The 20,685-nt window shown below is 41.1% G+C and overlaps 2 protein-coding genes across 2 annotated transcripts in view; one reads left to right on the forward strand and one right to left on the reverse strand.

Moving 5' to 3' along the window:
• Positions 1-7,182: 7,182 nt before the first annotated feature.
• On the forward strand, positions 7,183-9,115 carry LOC139303522 (ankyrin repeat and SOCS box protein 12-like). Its single transcript, XM_070927366.1, has 2 exons — positions 7,183-7,948; positions 8,624-9,115. Exons 1-2 carry the CDS (start codon positions 7,186-7,188, stop codon positions 8,773-8,775), a joined length of 915 nt encoding a protein of 304 aa, XP_070783467.1. The 5' UTR covers positions 7,183-7,185; the 3' UTR covers positions 8,776-9,115.
• Positions 9,116-11,363: 2,248 nt separating this feature from the next.
• The window catches only part of LOC139303654 (zinc transporter ZIP11-like), a 100,755-nt gene continuing 91,433 nt past the window's right edge, over positions 11,364-20,685 (reverse strand). The window contains exons 7-10 of the mRNA XM_070927494.1: positions 17,606-17,675; positions 11,906-12,004; positions 11,614-11,772; positions 11,364-11,461 (exon numbers count right to left, since the gene is read on the reverse strand). Of these exons, the coding sequence (XP_070783595.1) occupies positions 11,383-11,461; positions 11,614-11,772; positions 11,906-12,004; positions 17,606-17,675 (407 nt within the window). The 3' untranslated portion in view covers positions 11,364-11,382. The remainder of the gene's footprint in view (positions 11,462-11,613; positions 11,773-11,905; positions 12,005-17,605; positions 17,676-20,685) is intronic.

Genomic DNA, 20,685 nt, shown 5'->3' on the forward strand with positions numbered 1-20,685 from the left:
GACCCCACTTGTGTTGTGACGCCATGTAAGCGTACAGGCTTTGATCCAGGAGTTCGAAGTTGAGGCAGATGTGAGCCTTGTCAAAGAAAAAGCCATTCCACCTCACGATATTGCAGGTGTCTGGATCCAGGCACCGCAGCTTCTTCAGGATGGCGATCTCCCCCCTCGCCTGCCGGACGACATCAGGGTGATTCTTGTTGACTTTGATGGCCACCTTCTTGTCCGTTTCAGTGTTGCGGCATTTGGTTACAAAACCAAAGCCGCCCTCTCCGAGGAAGGCCTCCACCTTGTGGCACTTTCCAAGTGAGCTCCCTTTAAAGATCTGGAGGTCGTCTGTGAGGAAGAAGGAGAGCAGAAGATATGGTTAGAATATGAAGCCATGTTTGTACAGTCCAACATAACATGTGCAACACTGTGCACAAACATTTTTCATCAGAGAAAACTTTTCTTTGAATAAACAAACTTCTTAAATGTTTCTTATACTGTTTTGAAGTGGTTAACATGTTAGTAACTCTACTGTAAAGTGTTGGATCACCCATGGTGGTAAAGTCTGGTGTCCACACAGAAATATAGTAGCGGAATTATTCAACTTACTAGCTGTTCTGTTCACTGCCATTTCGCTGGATGTGCTTGTTGTGTTTTTTGGAGCCGTTAGTCCAAACGTGAAAGAAGATTCGCTGTTTTCGCAGTTGTTCTCGTTGCAGTCAGGTTGAAGGTCTGATGAGCACTGAAACACGTATATCTCTCGACGTGTCCCTTTATAAACTTTAAACATTCTAGAACTGACTAACATGAAAGCCACTGATGGCTTCTATGTCGCCCAACATTCTAATGTGTGTGTGTGTGTGTGTGCGTGCATGTGTGTGTGCACGTGCGTGTGCACGTGCGTGTGTTTGTGTGTGTGTGTGTGTGTGTATGTGTGTTTGAGTGCAATGTTTCCATTCTTTTTTTGGTATACTTGCATTGAGTTTTTCTAAAAGTAGATATTTTATCATTCTTCTTGCAAGCGCCTCCAAAGTCTTAATAGTTGACTGTATTTTTGGCTTCCCTCAGTCCAAATATCCCCTCATTCAGTGATGTTGGTGTTTGGACTTGAGGTGGCCAGTTGTTTGTTGTTTTGATAAAAAGTAACTTGATCTTCTTAAAAATGTACTCGGGCTCATCAACTTGCTATATAACTTTATCCAGAGGAGATGGCATTCTACTGTGCACATCGACCCCCACTTAGATCAACTGTTGGCAGTGTCTCATTGAAAACAAACACAAGCAATGCAATTTTACCAATTATGCCATTTTTATTATTCATTAGAGAATAACAATGTGGCAAAACGAAAATATGATGTAAAAAAATTTATTTTTAAGATTTATCAAAGCGTGCATGTGTGTGCATTTACTGTGTGTTTGCAGGAATGTATGAATGTACATGTAGTCATATATATTTTTTGTTAATTTTCATATCAGATGATGCTTTGATCACCCTTACTGAAACACATTCGATATCCCATTGATATTTCATGAACTGACTACAACAGTAAAAGTGTTGTGTTGTTCTACAGGGGCTTGAACGTCTCTTTTAACGTCAGTTGGCCCGTCCCACTCCACGTTGTCCGACCAACTGACAGACTAAAATGGATACAAACTACAAGAAATCTTCTAAAAAGTTGTCCAGTTTTTTTTTAAATGTGTTGACAGTATATGATCTGTAGTTGACAGTACTGGATTTAAGCATTTAAATCCAACTCTGACTTCAAAAATAAATAAAATCTGCCTCACTCATTTCACTGACAACTGATCCTCTGCATCTCTACATATCTATAAGTATTTCTGTTTCCTTACGTTCTCATTAAATTATGAATTAATAGTTGGAATAACTTTTTGTTATTCCATTTACTAATGTGTCCGCCTACCACATTCCATCTCACAAATTATTCATATAAGTCAGTGTGACACCTAAAAATGAATAAACTGTGTAAAACATTCAAAAGAACCAATAATTTGAGAAATTATTTTTGGAACTTCTCAAACTCATCTCATTAGTATGATATGTGCAAAGTTTAATTGGAGTTTATTTTTATTTCATTTGATAACGTTTTGTTTCAAAATGTCCGTCATCACAAGATTAAGTTTAAAACGGCATCTTTCCATTTCACTTATTTACAAGTTGGCATTAAAGAGAATAAAGTCTGACATGAAACTTTAATTGGAAAATATGCCTTGATTGAATAAAAACAGACTTTTGAAAAAGAGCGTTTACAATTTTAATTTGTATAACTGAATAAAAATGAACTCCAATAAAACTATAAGAATAATAAGAAGGACTGAACAATAATCATGATAATCAGGTCGAGTTTTATTTTACAATTTAATGATTAACTAATTAATTTTACAGAATTTACTCATGATTATTAGGGTTGATTATTTATTTCATAATGTATTTTTATTATTATTTATTTACATTTTGAGGCTCCCTGATTTTAATAATTTTAGCTCATTGTTATTTTATTATCATGAGTTTTATAATGCATGCTCTGAAAGCAAATCTAATTAATCAATTTTCAAGAGCTTTTTTCTTTTTAGATAGATTAGAATTAAACTCTGTAAAAGTCTATAATCATTCCAGTGGCGCTCTCCAGGCTCCATTTTGTTGTAGCAGTAAGAAACACTAGAGGGCAGCATTGTGACATTGAACGGTGTGTGACCCACAACACATACACACAATGAAGAGGAAGACTAAGAACAAACAGTAGTGATGAGAAAAGAGGTTCTTTTAAGTAACCTGGTTTGTTTCATTCACCCGCCACCAGCGACCAAACTCATGAACGACTCCTTTGGTTCTTTATTTTATTTTTTGATCCTCTTGCCGGTGTGCTCGACGGCATACGATAGCTACAGTAACTTAGCTCGAAAAATAGCGACATGGGGCACTGAACTTACTGTTCATCAGACCACAAATGAGACGAGAAGTAGGCTGGAAAAACAACAGATGCCGCCAGAGCAGAGTGTTTGTGGGGAGTGGGCCTCACTGATTACTGTACAAAAACGCGCAGCTTCATTCACTGATTTTTGTGAAACTTGATAATTTTATGGAGAAAATGTTTTCTGGTTTTCCCTCTGATGTCCTCCGGCTGCTCTGCCTCAACTCTCATTGATTTACTGAGTTTCCTGATGGACAGAGAGCTTTATGACGTAACCGCTAACTGCTGCTAACAGTAGCTGCCGTTAGCTCAGTTAGCTCTGAGCACCGGGAAAGTGTTGGTCTTTACACCGCCAGCACAGGAGCTTTGGAGGAGGAGGTTTTCAGTCTGGGGCTCCGAGAGTCAGATTGTTAGAGTCAGCTAGCTAAGAGCATAGACATAGTATCTTTCTATGACCAAGATGACTGCTTGATGCACAGCTAATTAGCTAACGGCAGCTACAGTTAGCAGTAGCTAGCGATTACTTTAGCAACAAGTAAAGCCATCTGTCCATCAAGAAACTAACCGACAGAAAAAGCACTTTCTGCGAGACATACTGAACAACCTGAGAAGTAGTAAAGAGTAATCCTGAGCAGGGGGGCTAAATAGAGAGATAGTTTTCAGAAAGTTGTTGTTAATAACATCACTGGTGGCCGTTAAGTGAACGAGTATCCTGGGCATCGGCCAAAACAGTGACATGACATACATCAGAATAATTTACGGTGATTAACACTCAGAATAACGTTACCATCTGTAATGTTCCTATATTGTATTTGGACCATTGGCTCCGTGATACCAACTACCTTACAGTTTGAAAGTTACTTCATCAGCTAACGTTACGAGGCTAAGTTAAACAAATAAAAAAAACATAAATAGCCCCACGTCCATATTTCCTATAACATTAATCTTTGCTTTGTACCGTTACATCATCTATTGTTAGCTAAAATCAATGCCATTTGTCATAATACATCAGTTAGTATCATGGATCACGTAAACTGGTGAAGTAATTAAGTTAGCCAACTAACAGATCCACTCAAATAGTATTTTGCTAGCCATAACGTTAGCGAGCAATCAAGCCAAAGTAAGTTAGCTAGCTGTAACTTAGCTACACTGCATGGATCTATTTGCTTTGTATCACTGATAGTGATTTGCAAATGGCAAGCTCGCCAATTTACCAGCCAAGTTAGCCCTGGGAGCCTGGATGAATTAGCTGACGTTATCCACTAAGACAGTATTTCGCTCTGTTCACATATTGGCAATAAAAAGCGATTAATAAGTGTAAATTGTTGTTAACAGATTACTCTCCTGCCTACAGGCATGAACGTCAACTACAGAGATATTCCAAGAGTCGCAACCCAGAAATTAGACTGTGACAAAAATCTGAGAGACGCCTGTACATGAATTCTGATACAAATTTTTCATTTTTATTGTGATTAAATACTATATATATATATATATATATATATATATTTTTTTTTTTTACAACACAGAACCAGGCTGTGGGTGGCCAGTCATCTGCCTCGGCCGGTTGGGTTGAGAGAGAAAGAGAGAGGGGGAGAGGTGGAGAGGGGAGAAGTGTCACTGATTGCGCTGCAGACAGGACAAAAAAACTGCAGCAGCAAGGATCAAATGCAGTACCTGCATGTGGCCATTCTGTACAGACAACATTTTGATTTACTGCTGGACAGAATAGCAAGGTTTTTTTTAATGAATGAGAAATTGAAAGTGAAATATTGATCCATTGGTCAAGTAGAAGACCTCTGTAATCCCTCTGACGAAGCTCCTTAGCCAGCCGTCGTTCTCAGCTGTGCTCTCAGGCTGGATGTCCACCTCTTCTGGGTTCCTCCCCTCTGATTCAGCAGCCAGAGGGGTGGTTGTATTCTCCACCCTACCGCGAATGTACTCTGGTCCTGCTGTCTGGTAGCAGGATGGCTGCTGACCGACTTCTGGCGTTTGCTCTTCTGTGTCTGTCATATTATTGCAGACGTCGGGACGGGAGCTTTGAGGAAGTCTTTGTGTGAAGAATGGATGCTGCAGAACCTCCAGGGGTTTGATGCGCTGGTCAGCGTCCAGCTGCAGCATCCTCTTGACCAGGTCCACAAGCAGTGGGTGTTCACTGTGCTGTCCTCTGTAGATGTCCATCGACTGCTCAAGGTTATCAAGGCTCTTGAACGTGACACGTCTCGTTTCTGTAGCGTAGAACCCCGTCTCATACGCAAACTCCTCTGGTGTCTTAAATCTCCAGTGCTGCTGGCCGTTCTTTTGTTTGTAAAAATAGTAGCCTGTACCCATCCCCTTGTCCAGCACATAGTCTGCTGGCTGGCCCTGAGTATCTATGATGAAGTTGAGCATATCATAGTCCATCTCCCCAGGATAGAGTGGGTGCCCAGTAGCCAGTTCTGCAGCTACCAGGCCCAGAGACCACATATCTATGGCCTCATTAAAAGGAATGTGCAGCATGACCTCTGGTGCTCTGTACCAGGTGGTCTGCACACACACACCAGGCTGAACAGCAGACACTGGACACGCCAGGCCAAAGTCAATCAACTTGACTTTCAGTGGCTGCTGCTGGCGGTCCACAACCATGACATTGTCAGGTTTGAGGTCTGCATGTACAATTCCCAGGGACCTCAGGTGGGACAGGGCTATGGCCAGCTGGTTTATTACTGGTCGCAGCTCTGTCATGGGAAGACCCCACTTGTGTTGTGACGCCATGTAAGCGTACAGGCTTTGATCCAGGAGTTCGAAGTTGAGACAGATGTGAGCCTTGTCAAAGAAAAAGCCATTCCACCTCACGATATTGCACGTGTCTGGATCCAGGCACCGCAGCTTCTTCAGGATGGCGATCTCCCCCCTCGCCTGGTGAAAAGAAATTATACTGTTGACTTTCATCCTGGCGGGTTGTTTTTGAACTTTTAGTCTGAAAGTTTCAGTCAGGTGTGTAAACAACATTGTTTTCACGACATAGCAAGACAGAGAAATGAATATGATGACTTATTATAATATATTTATAGTTAAAAAATAATAATTCTTTCTTAAAATCCTGGGGAAGACATAATTTTGTTCAAAAGATACAAAGAAACATTCAGCTATCTATTAAGCACCACTGAAAATGAACGGGTCATTTTTGACCCATGTTGTGCATCAGAGGGTTAAAATGGCGTCTTTCCATTTCACTTATATACAGCTTGGCGTTAGACAGAAAAAGTTAGAAACACTAGAGGGCAGCATTGCAACATTAAACTGAATGTGATCCACAACACAAACAGGCCGAAGAAGAAGAGGAACAAACAGGAAGATGAAGAGGGCAGTTGATGGTGACATATCTCAGGTAGGCTAATATAAAACGATGAAATCACAACGGTGCGGCTTCATTATGTTCCCACAACTATTGTGAAAGCGAGGAAACGCGCGATTAGCAACGCGAAATTTGCAGTTAAATAGCTAGCGGGATATGTCGGTGGTTGTTTTAGCGGAATATTAGCGAAATCCGTCCTGCTGGGCAGCGCATATTAGCCCTGGTACGTGACGTTACTGTATGAAGGGAGAGTCAGTCAATAGCTACTGCATGTACAGAATATTTCCGCCAGTCGTCAGTTCGGCACTCGTTCAATAACATTACACCAAGTCGTAGTTAAATGCGTTTCATTTCCCCATACTTCCTGTTTCAGAACAACAAGGTAGTAGTGTTATTGTACTTAATTTAGCAATATCATATGGATTTGGTGTATGCCGAATTATCCAGAAGACCATAAGTATTCATTATCGAGAGTAAGTTGTGACCGACTAGTTGTGTATTTCAGTCGACAAGCCATTAAACGTTAAATTGTGATACATTTGGATGGGAGCTTGGTGTAGTGGTTTTCTATGGAGTCGTTGCAGCGCATTCAGTGTGTCTTGACGCTTTCTTATCTACAGTATGTTTATAGAGAGCATCTCTGCAACTGACAGTGACGCCTACAAGTTGTTGAATGACAGTTCCACACACGGATGTTGTGGCAAAATGAGTTTTCAAATGGTCACTTCCATGTAAATGTTATTATATGGTATTGAATGAGTACTCAGCAAAGTTCTTGCAGCTTTTCAGCCCAATTCAAGCACTGAATCGTTTTCTGTGCAGTTTCAACTATCTCGTTCATGTAAACACATTTTAAAAGAAAGCTATTGTGAAATATGTATTTTGTGTCGAGTTCACTTTGCCCATCTTTGTTGACATTTTTCAGCAGGTTCTATGCTTCAACTAAGGACCTCTGCAGAAGAAGAAAGTAGCTGTGAAATTTCCCAGCTCAGACAAGCAGTGTTACAAAACAATGACAGACTCCTTGATGAGATGCTCTGCCAAGAAATCTACAAGAAAGTCATCAACTGCAGAGGTGGCTGGGGCATTGCAGGCACGCCTCTGCACGCTGCTGTGTCGAAAGGCCATCTCAGCTGCCTGCAGGTTCTGCTAGCCCACGGCGCCCTGTTAGACTGTGTGGATGTCAAGGCTCAGACACCGCTCTTCACAGCTGTTCGTGGAAAGTACCTGGACTGTGTCTTAGCGCTCCTCGGAGCCGGCGCCAACCCCAACGGGAGCTCGTCCAACAACTGCTCCCCCATCCTCACTGCTGCTCGGGAGGGTGATGTGGAGATACTAAAGGAACTGCTTAAACACGGCGCAGAGGTGAACTCCCGCTCCAAAGTCTTGCTGTGGACGTCCAGTGCAAGGGTGTCCAGCGGGCCGCTGTACCTGGCCGCCGTTTACGGACACATGGAGTGTTTCAAACTGCTGCTCCTCTACGGGGCAGACCCGGATTACAACTGCACAGATGCAAAGCTGCTGAGTTCTATCAAGCAGCCCAAAACCGTGCTGGAGATGTGCCTCAGGCACGGCTGTGGCGTGGAGTACATCCAGCTTCTGATCGACTTCGGCGCAAACGTCTACCTCCCTACGCTGATCATCGAGAAGTCCACCAAGCAGAATGAGGCTGTGGAGCTGCTTCTGCAGGAAAGAGGTATCGAGTCAAACTGCACATATGGTGCCCTGCTCCTGTGATTTCTGACTCAAACAGGATGTTGAATCACAACAAAGTAAGACTGAAGGCCAGTGCAGAGTTGCTGAAGTTGAGCGTTTGCACATATTTAGACTCAAAAAAAAAAAGTAGAAGGTTTTTAAGTGGTAGGCCTGCAATAAAATGAACTGGTCGAGTAACCTAGATAGTGTTTTCATGAAAAAATGTGTCTACAGCCATGATACAACTCTACATATATTGAGAATAAATAATAAATGAATTATTACGGAATGTTTACTCGAGTTTAACTGAAGGTTTTCCTCATCCTTCCTTGGATATTTGTAGGAAACACACAGCTGCAGGATAATGCCATATTTTTGACACATTGATATTAATAGCCACTGAAGAAGTACCCCATAGCCAATGCTTAACAAAGACCATTGAGTTACACTCTTCATCATGGTGATGGAGATTAAGTTGCAAAAGTAGTCTCGTGGTTGCACGCATTAAAGGACACCCTTGAGCATGGAGCATGTTGTTGCTACAGGACTTAAACAGCAAGAGTTCGCGTGGCCTCAGGCAGATGTTGTTGGATAAAGGAGTGTACTGAAATGAAATATGAGTATGTATTTAAAAAAAAAAATATATATATATATATATTTTTTCTTCTGTCTTCAGGAAATCCAAAGGCCTTGACTTCACAGTGCCGACTCGCTGTCCGGAGATACCTCAAAAAGATCAACAAGATCCACTGTATCGACCAGCTGGAAATGCCAACGAGTCTCATTAGCTTCTTGCAACACAAGCCGGCCCCTGTCGCTGTCCTGTAGCTCAGTGAGCTGAAGGCACATTGTGTACATTTGTTTTTATTTAGGCTGAAGCTTGTGTTTTATTTGTAGACTCTGGACCACCTTTGACGTTTTTTTTTTAATGACTTATGTCTGGTCATGTGCTGTCCTGTTAAGACTGATTCTCGAGTCAAAACATGAAATGTGTGGATCAGTGGTGTGTACTTACGTTTTATTATTAGTACTTACCCTGGAGCTATTGGAAGACCTCTCTGAAGGAGGCTGTTTCTTGGAGTTACAGTTCTTTGCCACATGTTCATCACAAGTTAGTTGCTCCTTTCAGAAGAGCTGTTTGTCCCATGAAAAATAAAATACTTGCCTCTGTCCATTCAAAAACATGCACAAGTTCTTAAAATAAATCGAGGTCAGCACACATTAGGCCGCTCATGGAGTTAAATGTTGGTCTTACGTCTTAAATCGTAAGACTAACATTTTGCTCTTATTCCTGCATAACCCTTATCACTGAAGAGATCTCCAGAGGTCTCCCCAGTCAGTTAGGCGTGACCAGAAGAGGCAGCAGCTATACACTTAGCATAGCATTAGCCACACTCCATCCACATGAAAAAGTTTATGATCATGTGTGTGTTTCTTCTGAACGTTCACATTAACCACCACCATCTATAATGTATATATTTTGAAATGTGCAATAATAATTAGTTGGGACTGGTGAGTTTGAAAGACAGTGAATAAAAACACCCAGCTATATACAACTAATTAAACAGATTCTAAATAAACTTGCCAGTAAACTTTTGACAGAAATATTTAATCTTGAGGTAAACTGCTCTGGAAGAAACACTACATGCTCTGTCCGCCTGTATAGCAGTGCTTTGAGCCAAATGCTAACATCAGCATGATAACCAGGGCAATGCTAACAATGTTAAGATACAGCATGTTAGCTAAATGCTAACGTCAGCATGTTAGAATGCTCACAGTGACAATGCTAACATGCTGATGTTCAGCAGCTATAACACTGACCATGTGCATCATCACAGTTTAGCTTGTTAGCTTGCTAACATTTGCTAATTGGCACTAAACACAACGTAGAGCTGGGGCTGATGGGAATGTCATTAGTTTTGCAGGTGTTTCACAGGATAAGACTGCTGGTGGCACCAGAGGAAAAGTCGGGATGACCAAATCATTTACATACAAAGACTTAATAGGACCTTCACATACAAAAAAGATTTTTTTTGAATAATATCCAATATCATATGTTGATATTGTCAACATAACCACAGGGGGATGTCGTATATGAGCTTTCCTCTGGCGTGTTTCAATATACTGAAGCACGGAAGTGTTAACATGACCTGGTGTGCATGAAGCCTTTCAGGGCCTGCTATTGGTTGATTCAGTGCATAAAAGGCGGGTATTTTGCGTAGACGTATTATAGTCCTTACTTTCCAATAATTTGGAGTCACCGTATTCAGCACCTAACATCACACTAAGACTTTAAATAAGCTAAAAGTCAAGTTTTATTTATACAAAAACAAAAAGTCTCTTTTATACTTACCAGCCCAGAGACAAAAACAAAGGATGATTTAAAGAGAAAACTCTAGCATCTGTTAGCTCAATGTCACGTCTTAGCATTTTGTCTTCGTAGAAAAGACAGATGGATACAACATACTGAGCGCCTTAAAAACCAGAAGTTGAAGAAAACTGAGAATCACTTGGTTGTTTAATCATATAAATACTTCACACGTCAGCGTCAACTTCATCGGCATTTAAATAATTACACATGGACCACAACATGTGATTCTTCAGACTGACCTGTAGATGGCAGGAGACTTGACTGTGTCCTAAAAAGAAGAAGGCACTACATTTGGTTGAAAAAGAGAGACTGAATCATTTGTTTTGCGCTTGTTAGAACGTAGAAAAGGAAGAAGTAAATTATGTATGACGTCTGAAACAGTCGACAAATTACTGTAAATGTAAGTCATAATTGTGTAGACACAACTGAAAAGAAAAAAAAAAAAATTACATTTGGAATTTCATGTTTCAGTACACCATCACATAAACTGTAATGTAAATTTAAGCATTCATTGACTGTCCCATAAATTACCAAATCAGACTCAAGTATTGCCATCATGAGGAAATACAAATACTGGAAGAAGTAAACTAAAAAATAACATTCATTTAACTTTCATAACTGATCACCTTTTGTTTTGACATAATGTTTTGGAAAAAGAAGAACTCAAAAAAGCTACATCCTCTCAGCCAAACATTCACAAGCTCTGGAATCGCGGAAATATTCATTAAATATTTGTAAATTAATTCCCAAATGACACGTCTGCCATTTGAAAAAAAGAGACAGCTGCTATTAGGAAATGACTTGCTAGCATGACAATAAAACACATTAAAGATAACTATTCAAGTGCAGTCATCCTCACAACTTGTTTTTTTTTACAAAATAGTTCTGTGTTCTGTTATCATGGCTAAATTTCAAGTAGAAACAATTCAAACAAAATGGATGAACAGTGTTTCAGAATAAAACACTTCACTTGGTCCCATTTTTAAAAAAACAAACAAAAAAACTGAGGTCAGCAGCACTGTGATGACATCATGGTCATTGAGGGTTTCATTGTGCCGGTGACCTTAGCCCAGCCCTACGTCTAGTGACATCATCACTACGAAGCCCAGGATGGAGGTCCAGGATGCCAGCTTCCCGTTTCCACTGGTGACACCCAAGTCGTAGCGAAGAAATGGGAGATTAGTTAGAGAGAGATGCTGAAAGACTCCTTATTTGTGTTTCACTCTTTCATCTGTTAGAAAAATTGTCATCCACCCCTCCATAGTTCTACTTTAATTCCTCCTGTTCCTTCTCACCTGACTTGAGCCTCAGGTATGATGTCGTCCACCACCACGTAAACCATGGCCCCGGCAGCAAACGCCAACGCATATGGCAACAGAGGTTCTGCCAAGACAACAGCGAAGGCGCCCAGCAACCCAGCAATGGGCTCTACCATGCCGCTTAGCTGGCCATACCTGACGGCAAATCAGCAACAGTCAGTCACAACGTTCAAATTTAAAAAGTATCTGTACTCAAGCCCAAGCTTTTGCAAAACGTTGTTTAACTATTGCACCCTCTGACACAGTCCTTAGACACAGACACGCTTACCAGAAGGCGGTCCATGTTGAGACCCCTGAGCCCCGGAGCGGCAGGCTCACTGCCAAGCCTTCTGGGAAATTCTGGATGCCAATACCGATGGCCAAATTTCTGAGAGGACAAAAAAAACAAACAAGCAAAACAAACAATTCTGAGAGGACAAAAAACAAACAAGTAAAAAGAAATCCCCAGTCAGACCATATCTCTTTTGATAAATATTAACAACCTACCTCTTGAGGACCTACAATACGGTAGTCTCATTACTAACCAACAGATGACTGGACGTCAACCAGGTGTTCACATGTTGAAGTTTAGTTTGCTTCTGCATATTAACGAAACTCCAAAATAAAAAGAAATACACTGTCACTCAATCCATAAAACACGAGAAAGACGTCTCACCTGATGAAGTGGAGGACAAAACTACGAATCTTGAGCCATGCTAGCGGCTCTGTGAGGCTAAGCTAAGCAGCTAAATGCTAACGTCAGCGTGTTAGAATGCTCACAGTGGCAATGCTAACATGCTGATGTTTATCAGCTATAAAATTGTTCACCATCATTGTTTAGCTTGCAAGCATGCTAACATTGGCTAATTAGCAACATACACACAGTACAACTGAGGCTTATGGGAATGTCATTTTTGCAGGTATTTGGTCACGAACCAAAGTTTAAAGAAAGAACATACAATGAACAGAAATGTGGTGACTTAGTCAAAGCACAAGAAGCTAAAATGTTTCATGCTCTGTACAGACTACAATGGACAAATAAAACGTTTAGGTCCCAACAATGAGGCATCAATGGACTTATTTTCATTTAATTTCTCCAAATGTTATTTTCCACACTTGCCAGTGTGGAAAAGTGGAAAAAAAGTATCAGCAAAGAACCACTGGTTTGTGCATGTGCAACAGATGTTATTGCCCTCTGTTTTTTTTCTTGGCAACAACCCTCCACAATGGCGCAATGTGAACTTTTAACCACACTGTTCAAACTGTCTCCAGTATTAAAACTGACAGACGTACCTGAACCTACTCAGACAGAGGGAAACCACCACTGGTTGCTGCTTGATTCTTTTTACAGTTCTGTTCTCACTGGGTGAGTTAATACTTTCTCCAAATAGTTGATGCTTTCAGTCCCATTTGTTTGTTTGTTACTTTTTCGCTGATGTCATGAACTGCTACACTTGCTTGAAATGAAATAATCTAGCAAATGTATCCCATGATTATTTATTAGAAAGTGTTTTGATGTACTGAAACATTTAGAAGCCAGTGCAGGCTTGGTGGAGGTGTGCACTCTCTGAGAGTTAAGTTGGGGCCATTGCCGTGTAGGCAGGTAACAGTAGGTAACATCAAAATGAAAAAAGCAATGAGTTAAACATACCTGCTGATAGATTTAGTGTCTTTGTCTAAGGTCTTGTGATCTCTGTTTTTTTTATTTTTGTATTTATTAACACACAAGTAAATCTGTGCCTGTTACAGTCATGATCGATTTTGTGAGACTTTGACATTTTGGGAAACACACACATTCGCTTCCTTGCCAGCAGTTGGTTAGATTAGCTTAGCACAGACTGGTAACAGGAGAAAACAGCTAGCTTGGCTCCATCTATAGGCTAATCAATATGTTATATCTATATCTATATCTATATCTATATATATAATATATGTGTGTGTGTGTGTGTGTGTGTGTGTTTAATCCATTCAAAAAGTGTAAAAATAACAATTTGTGGGACCCATTTCCTATTTCCTATTTCTTGACCAGGGGCAGTCACCGTTACCAGGCAATCAGTGGAGATTCAAGGAAGTCACTGCTCCTGGTCACTAAATAGTCCCACATACCAATCTCACAACTGTCCATTAAATATTAAGAGACTGTTAGCTTAGCGCAAAGGCCGGAAACATGGGTCAGTTGCTAGCCTGGCTCTGTCCCGGCGCCTGTACGGATTAAACAAATGAGACATACCGTGTTAGTGAGCTTTAGAGATGCAAGTAGGTGGATTATGTTACTGAACAGAGCCAGACGAGTCTTTATGCTAAGCTAAGCTAACTGCATGAAGTGTTTTTGGATGCCGCCTTTCCTTTAAAAACTCAGGCTCTAACACAATTAGTAAACGTGTCCTCTGCTCTTCTTGCTCCCAGAAAAACAGCAAAACAGAAAATGGGCCAGTCATTGTCTCCAGAGGAGCGACTAGTGGAACTTAACAAGTACCCCGAGGCACTGTTTAATTCAAAACAATGGCACGGTTTTGGAATTGACAGGTAGGCATGTTCACAGCCCAAAGGGAAATGCATGTCTTTGTTTGAACTTAAAGGTAGTTTGAGGATATATGAAGCAGACAATCACAGAATCACAGTGTGGGAAAACATTTGAATAAAATTTAAATAAAGACCTAGATTTATTACGTACAGTTCTTCCTCTTAGTCCACAGGTGACACTAACCAAACTATGGGCTGAAATGACTTAAGACAAATGTCAACAAATAAGACAATTATAATATATATATACAATATTGCGTCAAAACTCTAATTTGGTGGCTAATTAGCACACGTTAGCATACTAACACGCTAAACTAAGATAGTGAACATGGTAAACATTATACCTGCGAGACATCATCATGTTAGCTTTGTCACTGTGAGAATGTTCCCATGCTGACGTTAGCATTTACAGTAGCAGAGTACAGCTTCACAGAGCTGCTGGCATGGCTGTAGACTATGTCTTGTTAAGTCAAATTCAACCTTTCAGAAAATCATGGATAAAAACCCAATCTGATAATACAAGAGATAGTAATATAGTGGGAAAAATAACAAATTAAAACGGTATAAAACGTATCATTGACGAGGTGAATATATTCAACTTCATTTTTTTAATTCCAACAGTCAAAGTTACATTTGTAGAAGACAAATGACTATAACTCTTCACTCAGCTCCCTGCTAAGTTACTCTGGACTCAACTCTACCGAAGTGCTGGATGGTTACAGAGACCAAGTGTTATACAATGGAGGATTCACTGAAGCTGCAGCCACCGTAGAGAAGCTGGGCTCTGCACTGGGTGGGCTCACCTTGGTGCCTAACGCTGTGGGACTGGGGGCTCTTGTCATTTCCATGATCATAGAGACAGTTGGGAAGACCTTAGGGAAACAAACCATGGGCACAGCGGAAATGTTGCAGAGGGTGTTTGCACAGGAGAAGGCCAATGAGGTGAGACCCCGATCTTTCAGTGTCGTCATATTTTTGAACTGACTAATTTAATTGGGGTAGGAACATTTAAGTTATGTTTTAGTATTTGATTACCTTCAATTTCATTATCGAAGAATTTATGAAATGTAAAGCTCCTTTTAATACTTTCTGACCAACGCTCAAAATTCGCTTTCATGAACCATTCCACTCCTCAACTGGAGGTCCGAGACCTGATGGAGGAGTATTTGAAACGTCTGCAGATCAACATGGGGAGGCCACAGCTTCAACTAGCTGAGACCCGGCAAATAGAGATCGATCTTAGTGCCCAGCTTACACGGCTAAAGGTGCAAAGAAGTCAAATTCTTTCATCTGTATTTGAACAGATCGCACATTCCAATGACTGAATATTCGAATGTAACTTCAGCAAAATGTATATAAGAACATCTCTATTAACTCTATCATGCCGTAAAACCTTCCTTTTCTTTCTAAGAATTCCATGCTGAACGATGGACATATGACCACTCAGTTTCTCAAGCAGTGGGTGAACGGAGCTGCCTTCCACACCCAGATGTTGATCCATCAGGCTCGTCTCGAGAGGGCAGGTGGGTCCAGAGCCAAGCAAGCAGCGGGGGTGTATCAGCAACAGCTCAACCGTCTTATGGAGAAATACAAGAGCTACCTAAACACTGTGATATATTTGTCACAAGATCATGATATGATGAATGTGTATTGTTGCCTGAACTACAAAGAGAACCGGATTTTTTCTTATATGCCACTTAAATGTTTCCATCAGCTGGAGACGTACTGTTTCAGTAAAAGTGAGGTAACTGAGACGATGTTTTCTAAACATCAGTTTACTTGGGCAAAGAGTTATTTCTCAGATTTATCAGCAAAGATTCCAACTCTTGTGAGACAAAATGGAAGCTTTCGTGTCCACATCCGACATTGAACATCTGTACTCGTGAAGCCGTCAGAAAAGAAGCCTTGTGGTGATTCACAGCAAAATGCTCACACTAAAAGTCCCAATAAAATATGAAAGATTGGATTTATTGTCATCTTTTTTAAAACAGAGTTTTCAAAGAAGACTTTGATCCCAGAGTATTTACAAAAGTTCAGTGACCTTAAAGAGGCTCGGTGTGGTGGCGTTGTGCTTAAACAGAGGCACACAGATGAATCGTTTTAAAAAATGATTATCTGGTTCCACCAGATTGATCAGGGTGGTGAGATGGGAAAAGACCAGAGCGACACCTGTTTTTGTCAGTCAGGGATCTCCAGCCAAACAACTGCCACTTCTCTCTGCGGTACCATCGTGTAACCACTAGATGTCAGCAGCACAAAGGACAACTGCAATTATGGGCACAGATGGAGACCCTGCCCATATTTTTACCCTAACTTAAAGCACACTAAACCTTAAACCAACCCCAAACCATCTTTAATGTTTAACTAAACCCAACCGGTATTAGCTATTAACTATTAGATGGATTGCCATGACATTTGGTACAGCGATCCATGGTGCCCAGAGGATGAATCCTGACGACTTTGGTGACCCTTCTCATCTGGGACCATCATCTGATGACCACATATCTAGAATTCTAACACGCTAAACTAAGATAGTGACCATGGCAAACTTTATCTCTGCTAAACATCAACACGTTAGCATCATCATTGTGAGCATGCTAGAATGCTGACATTTGCATTTAGCTCAGAGCACCACTGTGCAGCCTCACAGAACTGCTAGCATGGCTGTAGTCTTGCTAATCTTAGGACAGCCCAACCTTCCGGTTTGGCAAACCAACCAGAGTGCTTCTGCACACAGCATGGTGGGAGTCATCAGCTGCGATACTGTTCACTAGGTCCACCATTGTTTTAGTTGTATCTGACAGCGGTTGAATTCCCAACAATGATGCATAAATCGACGACTGTAACCTCTCAATTTCTTAAACTTTTATTTGGCACACTTGCAGAGAAGTGTGTACTTTTTTGTTTGTTTTAACTGTATCTGGATCCAGATCAGGATCTACACATCCAGTACTGATAGACAAAGGAAATACTATATGTGTAGTAGTGTAAGTACAGTATCCACTGCCACTGCTCTCTGCAGTACTATAATGTTACCACTAGATGTCAGCAGCATACAACAACAGTACAGTTATCGACATAGGTGTATAACCCTAATCCTAACCTCAAACACACCAAACCTTTACCTAAAGTTAACTCAAGGCTTATGCCATCTTTAATCTTATGACTACCAACTTCCCAGGTGTGCAAAGCCAATCACAGCACTTCTCAACACATCATGCTGGTGGGATCCATAATTTCGTGTCCAGCTGCGGCGCTGCACAGAATGTCTGTTTTTCTATATTCAACACAATGTGCCCTGATATTAACAGGGATAACAACAGGAGCTACTAAAGATAGTCGAATTGCCAGGTCCATCAATAAACTAGGTATGAATTAGCCACTACACATGCCAGTATAGAAAGGTGACATTTTGGATAAATGAAGATACTCTATGTGTGTCTCTTTGCCTTGATACCAATCTTACCTGGCACTTTCAAAAGTAGCAGATGAAGTCTTTCCAATGGCTCCGAATCCAACACCCACAGCCAAACCCTCTGCACATAAAGAAACAGACAATTGATCCATGTTAGTGTATGATTTGTCCATTGACTTTTTTTGAAGCACTACATAGGAAAAACAACGTTTTAAGAAAGAGGAAGGAACAATGTTGGCAAAGCGTGGAAATGGTCTGTATGGTCTGTGGATATGGGCGGATATGGTCTGTTCTTTCAGACAGAACACTGTGATCTACTCACAGCAACAGTCCGTGGGGACCTCTACTCCGAGGAATGCACTGTATTCTTTTATTTGGTCTTACCTTCTGTAGTCAGGTTTCAACTGATGAAACCTGCTACTGAGGTTTCATCTCTCTGACCATATCTACAAAGGAACATAGACTTCACGGAATGAAACATATTTGCTGAACTACTGATCCGCAATTGAGTGCAAATGTGAGTATTTGTTTTTACCGTAAGGTTCATCCTCTACAACTGTGACTACGTAGAGGACGACAACAAGAAAGCTCCACTAAAAAGGGATTTCTACAGTTGTGACCACTGTATAGAGCCTGTCTCCGCTCCCTCTTTGCGTGCTCTGTACACCCTGAGCAGCATCCCTCTCCTCTGATGTCCCATTTGTATGATTTGAAATGCCTGTCATACATACTTAAAGTACACACCATTCAAATTGAAAGTGAAAATGTCACAGTGTACGATATATCTACGAGTGTATTTCATGGGTCTGAGGAGTGTGTGTGTGTGTGTGGGACACTGTTTGTGTGCATGTGTCAGTCAGCTCTACAGGCTATTTTGTATTTCATAGCAAAAAGGCAGAGGGACGGTGTTTCAACTTCATCATACGCTGAGAAGCAGTCACGTCCTGCCATGCCATTAACAGCTAGGTTATTACAATGGTAAAACCTGCTAGTTTCCTGATTTTGTTTTTACGGCTAGCATTAAAACACAAGATAAAAAAAACATCAGGGAGTTGTGCCCACAGAGGATAAACCCTTTCGATTTACGAAATCTAACTTGAAGCCGATGTTGCTCCAAACAGATTGCTTGTAAATTGCTGTCTCCGTACACGTAGCTAACTTACTCAGATACAATTAAAATGTGACCCTGTTCAAAGGTAAGAGATAATAAGATTGCTATCACTCTCATGTAGGAGGTTAGCTTAGCTTAACACAAAGACTGGAGTCTTGTCCTCTTTGTGAAGTTGCTTTGCAACCAGAGACTCCAGGAAGGCACTGGACCCAGCCAAGAAATAATCCTGCATATAAGCCCCTGTAAAACCACAATGTGTGCTTGTAGCAATTAAACAAATGAGCTATAACGTGTTAATTAGTGAGCTTTAGAGGTGGTGATAGGCTGATTTTGTTGACTTTGAACAGAGCCAGAAGCAAGAATGAAAGAAAGAGTGGAAAGACAACGCAAATGCAAGAGAGTAAGAGATTGCTATCCTGATGTCCCTGCAGCTGCTGAAGAGGCAGAGGCCACTTCATCATAATCTAATGCTTGTCATTACCTCTGGCAACAATGCACAATGGTTCTAATCAAATTCCCACCTGCCCAGTACAGGCGGACATACTGTAGAGCCACTGTGGGCAAAAGCACCCTTCAGTTACACTGTGGGTCCCCTTTACTATTCATCTCAATCCTCTGGTACTGTCTAATCCATGGAACTGCCATGGGGCCAGTAGAAACTCTATCTGCACTGAAAAACCATCAACTGATTTTGAATAAAACATTAGCTCAGCGAGTTTCAGTGTTTCTGGCGTTTGACACATCGAGTGCAAGGCCAGGGGCACAATAGAAGTTTTTTAAATCTTCACTGATTTCTTTCTCCTCTGATCTCTAAAGTTCCAAATATGGTCACATTAAATGATTGGGTAAACAAATATCCCACACTTGATATTACTAAGATTGTCCTCTGTACTTCAGAAACATCACTGGTGCTACTATCTGTTGGATCCGTGGGAAAGGTAAAATGTCAGTACGAAAAATAGTTGTCTCATCTGGTCTGTTGGATCAAGAATAAGGGCTTTCTGACAACAGCTGTTCACCTGTAGTACTGCTACACAGCTGGAAATGTGAGCTGGGGATTTGGGAGTGTTTTGCGAGTCCTCTGAGCTGGAAGCTTTTGTTCCAAAACAGAGACCAGGGTTAGTAGGGGAGCACTAAACGCCCACACACCCGTCAGGTTTTACTCATGAGTCCTTGCCAGCATCTCATGGCCGTTAAATGAATATCTCAAGGATTGTTACAATACCGCACAAAACTAAACCTGCAGCTTCCTGGCTTCAGCTGCAGCACTCCTGACCAAGCTGACAGTAGAGGTGGCGTCACAGCTACGGCTGAAGCAGAGAGCAGCGCCTTAGTTTCACAGCCAAGAACTCAAAATTTACACTTGATGCGACACTGATGTGACATCAGTTGTCATTGTCCAAAAACACCATCCTTTCTTTGTATTTTTTTTTCTATGAATTTTGAGTGATGGTGGTTAGAGGAAGTCAATACAGAATTACATTACATTCATTTGGCATGCTGTTTTATCCGAAGTGACTTACATTTTTACTTGCATTGCTAGTGGCGTGGCTCTAGGGTTGGAAAGGCTGTTTTGTCTGATGGTCCACCACTTTGCTCCTGACAGAAATATCTCCATAACTATTGGCTGGATCGCCATTAGCTTCTGTACAGACATCCATGTAGGATGAATCCTAGACTCCCAGATTCCCTGGCTTTTCCTCTAGCACCACCATGAGGTTGACATTTTTGCTTTTTAGGTGGCTGAATGGATTGCCATGCAATATGGTGCAGATGGCCCCTGGAGGATGAATCCAAATGGCTTTGTTGATCCCCTGAATTTCCATGCAGCGCCACCAGCAGTTCAAAGTTTTCACTTATCCAGTGAAATATCTCAACATCTACTTGATGGATTGGTACAAAATCTGGTACAGACAGGTATTTGTGGTTACCAGTTCATGTGTTCCAATGACTTTGGAGACGCTGACATTTGTGGTTTTGTGTGAAACCTACACAACCTACCTACAACTACAATACTGGA

Source organism: Enoplosus armatus, chromosome 20, assembly GCF_043641665.1.
Source record: "Enoplosus armatus isolate fEnoArm2 chromosome 20, fEnoArm2.hap1, whole genome shotgun sequence".
NCBI classification, from domain to species: Eukaryota; Metazoa; Chordata; class Actinopteri; order Centrarchiformes; family Enoplosidae; genus Enoplosus; species Enoplosus armatus.